The sequence below is a fragment of the Microtus ochrogaster genome, chromosome 4 (assembly GCF_000317375.1).
Source record: "Microtus ochrogaster isolate Prairie Vole_2 chromosome 4, MicOch1.0, whole genome shotgun sequence".
In the NCBI taxonomy this organism is placed as follows: Eukaryota; Metazoa; Chordata; class Mammalia; order Rodentia; family Cricetidae; genus Microtus; species Microtus ochrogaster.
The window spans coordinates 15,640,691-15,651,225 of record NC_022011.1 but is presented as its reverse complement, the minus strand read 5'-3'; the positions used below and the strand labels follow the sequence as shown (position 1 = coordinate 15,651,225).

At 42.4% G+C, this 10,535-nt stretch overlaps 1 protein-coding gene across 1 annotated transcript in view; it reads right to left on the bottom strand.

Moving 5' to 3' along the window:
- Nucleotides 1-401: 401 nt before the first annotated feature.
- The window catches only part of Ces5a (carboxylesterase 5A), a 280,153-nt gene continuing 270,019 nt past the window's right edge, over nt 402-10,535 (bottom strand). The window contains exons 31-34 of the mRNA XM_026778600.1: nt 9,219-9,366; nt 2,986-3,135; nt 1,072-1,144; nt 402-995 (exon numbers count right to left, since the gene is read on the bottom strand). Of these exons, the coding sequence (XP_026634401.1) occupies nt 764-995; nt 1,072-1,144; nt 2,986-3,135; nt 9,219-9,366 (603 nt within the window). The 3' untranslated portion in view covers nt 402-763. The remainder of the gene's footprint in view (nt 996-1,071; nt 1,145-2,985; nt 3,136-9,218; nt 9,367-10,535) is intronic.

Here is a 10,535-nt window from a genome sequence, read left to right as displayed (position 1 = left end):
TATATGTAATACACCTAGAGACATGTCTGGTATATGTAATACACTTAGAGACATGTCTGGTATATGTGATACACTTGGGGACATGTCTGGTATATGTGATACACTTAGAAGAGACATGTCTGGTATATGTAATACACTTGGCATAGCTTGGTGAATCATGAAATCATCTTAACTCCATCTGTGAAGCCTCATTTCTCCTCATTCCTGCCTGACCTTTGCTCTCTGGTTTTAGACCTCTAATTCCCTGGACCTTGGATGACATCAGAGAAGAACACTTTCCAGCATGACCCCTCCCACACATCTCACTGAGACTTAGCTCAAAGCCAGAAGTGCCCAGGACTTGGCTCACACTAAAAGCTCTGCTGCAGCGAGGTTAAGAGACTCCCATTTTATTCAGCATCTGTATCTTGAGTGGTGTGGGAAGGCGGGGATTTATCCGCACAAATTAAATTCTGTTATATATTTTGCATATATTTTGCATTCTGATTTTATTTCATGTGAGTAACAGGATCATTATATGGCGAGGGATGGGCCAGGCCTCCTTCAGACTCATTGAGAAAATCTCATTACCTTCTAAGACAAATTGAATTTTTAGACATTGAAAAGAATTTCATGAGGTTCAGCCCTAAGTCCATAAAACAGCAGCTAAAGCAGATTAGTGAACAGAGATTCCCACAGAAAGCAGCTCAACTGGGAATGAGGATAATGGTTAATGGGGAAACTTCGAAGGAGGAAAAAATTCAGAACCACACAGTGATGACTTCTAAAGAGCGACAGAGAAAAGGAAAGGCAAAGGTAGAGAAAAGAGGATTAAGGGGGAAGCGGGACTGGGCAGTGCTTCTGAAGCAGACATGATAAGAGGGAGGGTATCCGTCCAAAAATCCACTCTCTGATCTTTCAGTCTCTGTCCGACACTCATGTTCAAATCCAACTTCAGGTACTGCTCGTCCTGGTCGTAGATTGGCCACGGAGGCAGGCCGGCCCCATTAGGATCCCTGAAATGAGAGCAGACTCCGATGAGGTGGTCAGCCTCAGACACCTGACTGCAAGGAGGCCAGCCGGTTCACTCACCCGCTCCTGGCGAAGTTAGCCCAGTATTTCATCATCTTCCTGCTTAGCGACTTCTCTTCCTCAGTGGCTTCCTCTGCAGATGAACACAAATCCAGCTGCTCACCAGCTTCACCTGGGCCTGAGGCTCCTCCCATTCTGTGAGGCTGTTCCTAACTTGGCCCCTCTCTGAATCCTTACAAATAAGTCCTAGCTCCCATATGCAGCTGAGGCATCACCCAAGAAATCCTGGCTTCCAAATAATGCAAGCTGAACATACCTTCCTCCCTGGACCTCACTCTAGCTATTTTCATTTGAATGCAGGATTCTTGGGATATTCATTCTCTCTCTCTCTCTCTCTCTCTCTCTCTCTCTCTCTCTCTCTCTCTCCTTCCCTCCCTCACTTACTTTCTTCCTCCCTCCCTCCCCCTCTCTCTCTTTCTGTATGTGTGTCTGTCTTTCTCTCTTTCTTTCTCTTCCTTCCTCCCTCGTTCTCCCCTCTCTCTCTGTCTCTCTCTCTGTGTCTCTCTCTCTGTCTCTCTCTCTCTCTCTCCCATCCCTCACTCCCTTCCTCTCTCTCTCTTTCTATGTGTGTGTGTGTGTCTGTCTGTCTCTCTCTCTCTCTCTCTTTCTCATTAACTACAGTCAACCACTGCTATCTGATAAGATTGATTCCAAGATGCCCCTAACAAAAACCAATTCCAGAGATGCTGCAGTCTTTCTATAAAACAATGTCATTTGCTTATAGCATCAGCAAACCCTCAAATTACTTTGACCTCACTTGCAAACCTAGCACAGGACAAAGGCCAGGGAAATCTCATCGCTTCTCTGCAGGTATTTAGCTGCCTACCCAAAAGCAAGCATCATTTCTGATGTCTTTGATACACCCAGGAAGACGGGCTCCACCTGTGCTGTGTGCAGGCCGGCCCTTCTCTACACATTTGCTCATGGGTGGGTACATACTTGTATCTTGTTCTTTCTATAGAGGCTGTATCTGGGAATAGTATCTACTAGTTACTATAGTTCTACGTGGTCATTTGTAAATCTGACAAGTGTTGTTCTATAAAATCATAATATATGCATTCAAACATACATATATGCAATTGGATTTAAGGTTGCATTAAACCTAGTATGAGTATCCAATATTCTAGTGAAATTGTTTCCCATCCCTGCTCTAATACACCACTTCAATGTACTGTTCTTCCAAACACAGACTGACTTAAAAAAGAATGATTCAGCGGTCAAGGATAGTCTCCTGTTCTTCTGCTATAACTAAAATTGAGAGGGTTGCATACATCAAAGGCCACCTACACATCTACTTTTCCTTAAGTTGTATAAGTTTTTATTAGCTTGCTCTTTTCTATAGACTTTAGAGACTCTAGCTTTCAAGGCATTTACCTCCCTAGCCCTAAGGCTGTTCCTGTTTCCTAGCTGGAGAGGCTTTTCATCACCTGGCGGGTGTGTGAGCTTCCTGTATTAAGCACTCTTGGTTTGCTCTATGACGATTAGTTTCAATCTTATAAAAAGCTTAGCAGCATCTACCTTGTTATCTCTAAGATAAGGATGGCTAGAGAAATAAAAGACTAAACCACAGTCCACAAACTCAGTAACAGTTCTATTCTGTGTCACAGGCCGGGTTGAATTAGTGAAGAACCTCCATTACATGGTGATTTAACCTAAATGTTTTAGTGGTATTTCCCATGTGTGGTTTGTTTGTAAGTTTTCAGTGTGTGTGTGTGTGTGTGTGTGTGTGTGTGTGTGTGTGTGTGTGTGTGATGCGTGTTCTGTAAACGCCTCAGGTGATTAAATCCCAGCCAGCAAGTCCTTACTGACTCGTGTATAGTGATTGGCGGAGCAGAGTTTTATGTACGCAGTGGGGAACTGACTCCTCTCACCTGACCATGTGCCTGCAGGAGGAGCCTGCAGCTAGTTACTTACCAAACATGGCTATGTCGCCCTTCAGAAAAGGACCTCCAAAGACAAAGCGGACTTCATCTGTGTGGTCGGCCTTCACAAAGGCTGGCCTTGTGTTTTCAAAGCACTGGGGTCGGTGCTGAAACTCGTAAAAATAGACAGGTGCACCAGCATCTGAGAAAAAAATAGAAAACATCAGGCATGTACCCAAGTAAGTGTGGTCCCACATAAACCAGCCTGCCTGCCCACCAGCCTCCCTCCCTCCCTCCCTCCCTCCCTCCCTCCCTCCCTCTCTCCCTCTCTTCTTTCTTTTTTGAGTCTGAAACTCCCCTCCATAACAATCTTCTTATTCCTAGTGATAAAGATGTTACAACCCATACACACCCTGAGAAGGAAAGAATTCTACTCACTAAAAAAAGAAAAAAAAACACTTTCATACTGAGCCCCGATATACCTTGTAACTTCCTCTTATTGACCCTGGTCAGGTGTCTGGAGGCACACAGAGAAATCCCCCTCCTTCCAGAATAATCCACACACATGCAACCCTTCCTCTGTTCTACAAAGGTCCTCTCTCTGTAACAATGCACACACATACTTGGGCACACATACCTGAGCACACACACACGGGAACTCACGTGCACACACACAAACACACATTCCCTTGGTCTCCATTTTTCCTTCAGTTATTGGCTCATTTCTCAGCATCTCTTGCAGCAAGACACCACGAAACATCTGCCTTCTGCTTATTCCACTCCCTCTCTTTCTATTACCATTCTACAGATAATAAAAAGTACCTATTTCAAATGTAGAGTTTGAGGAGTTTTTGCAAATCTGTGTATAATCATGAACTCACCACACAGAACATGTCCATCAACACAATACATATACACACTTAAAAACAACAAAAATAAATCTTTCTTTGGGAATGGTTTCTAACATATGACACAAAATACATAATTAAGATTGATAATGTAACTGAAGGGTTATGCATGAAAATTTAAAATCAGTTTCCAGTTATTGATGTTATCAACAGAGCAAGACATCAACCCACAGAATGTCTTGCAAATCATCTCAAAAGAGAATTAATTTGTATATGAAGAATCCCTGAAAGAAAATTAGTAATTCTCAGATCAAAGAAAAAAGAAGCAAAGGATTTGCACAAACATTTTACTCAGAGATGTGACAATGTTGGAAAAATATTTCACATTTTCTCTTACATGTGGTATTTATACAAACTTGTATATACATATATACACATACATACGGAGGGAGATGAAAAGAGAGAGAGGAAGAGGAGACAGAGGAGGCAGAAGGAAAGTTGTTTAAGGGCAGGAAGGGGACAAGCAACAAATGGGGTAGGGATGGGAAACCGATATGTGGGAGGAAGAATCTATGACATATATGTATGAGATATAAGATCCATTATTTTATGTTAGTTTTAAAAGTTCATTTTAAAATGTCAGAGAAGAGCCTGGAAACACCCTAACTTGTCTAATCATTGTGGAAACACAAACCAACACTGTAACTGGATGACACTTCACCCCATCTACACATATGTGCTAGTTAACCCTTCCAGTGCTGGTGTGTCGGGGGAACTGCTGTTCTTGTGCATTGGTGGAGGGGCGGAAAAATAGCACAGCTGCTGCAGAAAGTAAAGTGTAGTTCTTCAAAACATAGAATGGTTTTGTAGTCTGGTCATTCCACCTCTGATGGGCATAGAATGGCTGGCTATCTGTACATGTGTGTCCAAACAGCATAATTCACCACAGGCAGAACCACTAGAATGATCACAACTAAATGTGGTATATACAGGCAAAGAATATTCCTCAGCGCAAGATAGGAATCCTGATAGATACTAGGAAGTAGATAAACCTTCAGGCATTGTGCTAATAAGCTAGACAACGAAAAGGACAAATACTCTATTATTTCATGTACAGGTGTTACATAAAAATGGTTAAAGTACTAAATGTTTTGTCATACAGATTTTGCCATAATATTTTAAGTGTGAAAATGATGTCATTTAATTTTTCCATGTTTGCGTTTCATATTTCCTCCTATTGGTTTCTGCACTCCTCTGGGGTCATACTCCACTCTCTCAGGTGTGCTGAGGTTTGTTCTGCGGACAAACGTGGGGTTTACCCTGGAGGACATCACACGTACACAAGAGAAATGAGGACTCCGGTGGCTGCTGGGTGGGATGCTCTCTGTGCATCGTTAGGGCTGTTTGATTTATACTATTACTCTCATCTTTTATTTCCCTCTTCATATTTTGCACAATTGTCCCGTCATTGAAAATGCGGCGTTAAGGTCTCAAACTATTATAATAAAACTATCCCTTCAAGCTTTTTCTGTGACCTTTACTTCATGGATTTTGTGGCTCTATCATAAAGTGTACACAGGTCTTTAATTCTGGTGCTTTTTGGGTGCAGACGCCCTTGTATAACACCTTCCCCGTGTCTTGTCGCACTTTCCATCTCCAGATTTATTGTCTGGCTTGTGCCCCAGGCCCAGGTCTCTTCTGGTGGCTGTTTGCACTGAATATTTTTGCCATTCTTTCTCTCTCAGCCGATGTGTGCCCTTGGTTCTCAGGCAAATCTCTGCTTATAGCGTGTGCCAGAGTTTCTTCAATCCCTCTACAACAGCTGCCTCCTGAGAGATGAGCCCATTTACATTTAATATAAGAGGGAAGGCTGACTTCCACTGTTTTATATTTTCTATGTCTCTTACAGCAGCTTTGCTTTTCAGTTGCTCCGTTACTGCCTTCTTTTATACCAGAATTTTCTGGTGCATCATCCCAACCCGCCTCTTACTCCTTTTACTCATATTTTTAATTATTTTCTAAATTAATGTTCAATATTTGTAACTCACATCTTAATTTATGATAGAGTTCAAATTAATTTTAATTTACTTTTGATAGCACAAAAACTGTTAAGACTAAAATTTATGTCTCTATACATTGTATGTTACTGGAAGATTTATAATTGTCTTATGAAATTGTCTTTAAGGTCACTTAGGAAAGAGGGTGTTATAAACAAAAATGAATTTTTAAAGACTTCCATATTTCCTTACAAGGTTAGTTTCACTGTGTTATTTACCTGTTTTTGAAATGTTTTCCGCAGCTCTTTCTTTCAGCTTAAAATCTTTGAAAGATTCCTTTTCTTCCCTGGCAAGGTTGTAAACTGTGAGCTCAAGGTCTGTGTACCAGGAAATGTCATAATTTCTCCTTCTTTTCTGAGGGGCGGTTTTACCAGAGACCTAATTCTCGGTTAGCAGCCTTGACTATTTCATTTTACAGCACTGTGACTCTGTCATCCCCGTGCTTTCTGATCAGCATCATTTTTTTAGCATGATAATCTCATTTCTAGATGACAAGTATCGGCTCTCTCACAGTGTCCTTGAAGCTCTCTTATTTCTCTTTGGCTTTAGCTATGATGTTTCTCTTTGTGGTCTCTGAGTTTTTCCAAGATGGAGGTTGTTGAAATTCTTAGATGCCAGACCATCAACAACTTTGGGACATTTTGTGTCTTACTTATTCTTCCTGCCTCTGTGTTCTCCCCTGTCTTTTGTGGGATCCGATTATACATAAACTCAATTGATCAAACTGTCCCACAGGATCTCTTTCTGCTCTGTCCATCTTTCTTCACTCTTTTCTCTTTGGGATTAAGTGTCTCAAGTGTTATAACTAAGTTCCTCGTTCTTTCTTTCATGCGTTCACATCTGTAATGGATCCCTTGAATAACTTGTTCATTTCAGTTAGTGTGCCTTTCCATGCTGTTCAGCTCCTTCTCATGTGTCTCTTCTTCTTTTTTTATTATTTTTTTTATTTTTTATTTTTTTTGTTTTTTCAAGACAAGGTTTCTCTGTATAACAGCCCTGGTTGTCCTGGATCTAGCTCTTGTAGACCAGGCTGGCCTCGAACTCATGGAAATCTGCTTGCCTCTGCCTTCTGACTGTTGGTATTAAAGGCGTGTGTCACCACCGCCCAGGCTCATGGTTTTTTCTAATAAAGCATATCTCTTTATAGCCACTACTTAGTGATAATTTATTCTCATGGCTTCCTTTAAACATCTGGACATATTTTAAAAAGCAGATTTTCACTGAGGCAGTAGTGATAAAATGGTTGGTATTCCCGCCATTCCGTTTATTTAAAATAGTTTTTAAATTTTAAGTTTTTAAGGTTTAAAGCTTTTGTTCAGCAATTCCAATGTTTTGAGTTCCTCAAAAACAGTTTCTCTTAATTTCTTTTTCCTGTGTGTAAGAGAAACATTCTTGATTTTTTTATCTAATGTAATTTTAAAAAAAAAACAAAACAAAACAAAACAGAAACAACAACAAAAGTTCTCGTGTGGACGTGATGGATTCAGATCCTACCAACATCTGATTGTCCAGGTGCTGTTGAGGAACTTTTTTACTGATGTTCTGTACTAATTTTATAAAGCTTATATTATTTGTTCTAAGTTGCCATTGAAGCCTGCTTTTTGGTACCTTAGTGATCAGTTTACGATGTAATATGTTACTGAGGTTTCCATAAACTTCTGGAACCACCAATCACACAAACAAAGCAGAAAAACAAAAACAGAGGCACTCACAAGTGTTTTCAGTTAGACCCTGTGTGTATGGGTGAGCTCACATGTGTAGTGTGTGTGTGTGTGTGTGTGTGTGTGTGTGTGTGTGTGTGTGTGTGTGTGTGTGTGTGTGGTATGCCATAGCACTTGTGTGCAAACCAGAGGATAACATATTAGCTTTTTTCTTCTCTCCTTCCACTCTGTGGGCTCTGAGAATTGAACTCAGGTCCTCAGGCAGCAAGCGCCTTACCCACTGAGTCATCTCATGGAGCTCCAGCCCCACTTCTTAGCTGTAGAGAGTGGGTTCTTCACTACACTCTACTGCTCCACTTGTCTACCCCCAGCCAACACAGCTATTAGTGTGTGTGTGTGTGTGTGTGCGCGCGTGCTCGTGTGTATCAGACAGTGTTTCTCTGTCTAGCCCTGGCTGTCCTGGAACTCTCTCTGTAGACCATGCTGGCCTCAAACTCAGAGATCTGCCTGCCTCTCCCTATGGAGTGCTGGAATTAAAGGAGTGTATTTTCCTTTGTAAGTTTTTCTTTATTGTTGAGAATTGTATAGATGTATATAATAAAAAATGATTATATCTACCTTACCTGTTCCCTTTCCCAACTTGATGTCTTTTAATTTTCTAACCTCCTAAACCCAATGAGTGCTGCCCATATGTCCATGAGTGAGATAACCCCCTAAAACAAGGGAAACAGGCCAGTGGTGACATCCACAAAAAGTGATTCCCTCTAATCCTGCGACCATCCACTGCCCCGTAGCTCCACAGTGAGGGGTGGGGCTTGCTCAGTTACCATAGCTCAATGATAAGTTCTGAAACTGAGTGAATTCTTTCTCCTCTAATTTTGCTGCACTTTCTTAGGATTGATTTGGCCATAGCTGCATTTTCATGTAAATTTTAACTTCTACAAAACGGTTACAAAAGAATTGAAGCTGTTTTGAATTAAGTCTCCAGACCAATTCCCCCCGTTTTCTTAGAACCATTTAAATTAGACTTCCACTCTTTTATCATTACATTAAAGTGGTTGCCAAGGTCACCAAATTCAACAGTCCTCATCTTGTCTGTCATTAGCAGACCTAATGCAACAGCGATCTCCCATGGCAACCTAACCCACAGCCTCTGTCCTTCGGTGCCACTGCACTTATCGCCATCAAACACAGTCTGCGTTAATGTGTTTGCTTCTTTTTTCCAGTCCTCCTCACTAGAACAGTGGCAGGGCATTTATTCTGCTCACTGCCAAATTTCCAGGAAATAGAACAAAATCAAGCATAACGGAGGTCACTGTTAAGTGTTTGTTACAAAAAAAGCAAAGGGAGGGAAAATGAGGGGGGGGGAAGGGAGAGGGGAATGGATGGAAGGAGAAGACTAGCTTTATATCCCCTCCCCAAGGATGCTCTCTTCTCTCCCACATCCCCCCTCACTCCTACAGCTAAGATGTTTAGAAAAACAACCAACTCCAGGGAGAAAAGCGAAGAAAAGAAAAGGAAATAAGTAGTCCATGGTTTGGAACTGCAAAGATGGATACAGCATTCTTCCATCACGTACTCACCAAAAAGATCCTCATGGTGAAGCAACGAGGGGGGGGGGCGGGGCGAGCAGGGAGGTGGATCCTCAGTGGGCAGCACAAACCCCCACAGCCTCCTACCTTACTGTCTGTAGCCCCAAGAGGAATTCTTCAGACTCACCTCGGTGGTATCGAGCTGTGACCAGCCCAGGAACCACAAAGAACACATCTCCAAGCAAGTCCAGTAAAGCATCTCGGATCTCAGTTAGGGAGTGCTTGTCATGGAAGTACTCTTTAGCTACAACGTGCAAATACTGGGTAGGGATGTGCTGTAAGAAGAAAGCAAAGAAAGTGGGGGAGGGATGGGAGAAGAGAGGGAGGGGGGAGGGATGGGAGAGAGAGGGAAAGGAAAAGAAAATATCACAGTCATAGGAAATGCAAGTCAATAACAATGGCCAACCTGTTAATAAGGATTAGCCTGGACAGGCAGACTTGTAAATGCTGTCTATGTTTGGCTCATTTCGTACACACAGAAATCCTAGGATGCATTAAAAATAGTGCACAGATTTGGAAACTAAGACAGGCAGAGAGTGAATGGTTGCTCCAAACTGATAGACCCATGAATTTTTCACAAGTCTGTATCTAAACCTCATGCTCTGAGCACGTACAGTACACACACTGATGGTGCTAAGTACAAGGGAAAATCTGGCGTCCTGGATTCCAAATTTATTAAGAATTTCCAGATGGTGACAGCAGAACACCGAGCTAAAGAGGGGGACCTTCAGAGAAGGAAGTGCTGTATGACGCGCTGGCCACACTTCCACAAAGCTATCCCTGTTTCTGGAACAAGCTCTGCCTCTAAGCTATTTGGCTTCCTGTAGCCTCAGTTTTCCCAGCTATAATTTTTAAAATGGGTCATTCTAGGAGTACAGGAGACAACCAGGAGAGCATGCTTCCCGGAGGAGAGCAGGCCTTGGCTCAGTTGCTTGCTGAACCCCATTGCTGAGTGCCTCCATCTGATGGGCATTTGATGCATTCTTTGAGCCAACTCCAGCTGCCTCCAAGTCTCCTAATGTTGATTTTACCCTGAGTACCAATGACAGGCTGTGGAAGGTCAACTTCCTGAGGATGGAAGGGCCTGCACCATGGTGACTGTTGAAAAGGGTTCAATGCTCTAGGTGATACTGGGACATTTGTTGTGCTGTTGGCCTTTATTTTGGTGGCACACGCCTATGGAATTTGGCAGCAAAGCCACGTCTGGGAGTGCAGCTGAGACCCACTCTTCAGGAGCTCAGAAGGCTCAGGGTGCTTTAATCAGGCCCAGAGTGCTGAATTAGGAGCTTCGGAGCTGCATCCCCAGCACCCGGCTGCCTGCACGGCTAGCTTTATACCAGAAATAATTACACGGAAACTATATTATTTTAAACATTGCCTGGCCCCATTAGTTCCAGCCTCTTATTGGCTAGCTCTTACATATTAATCTAACCCATTTCTATTA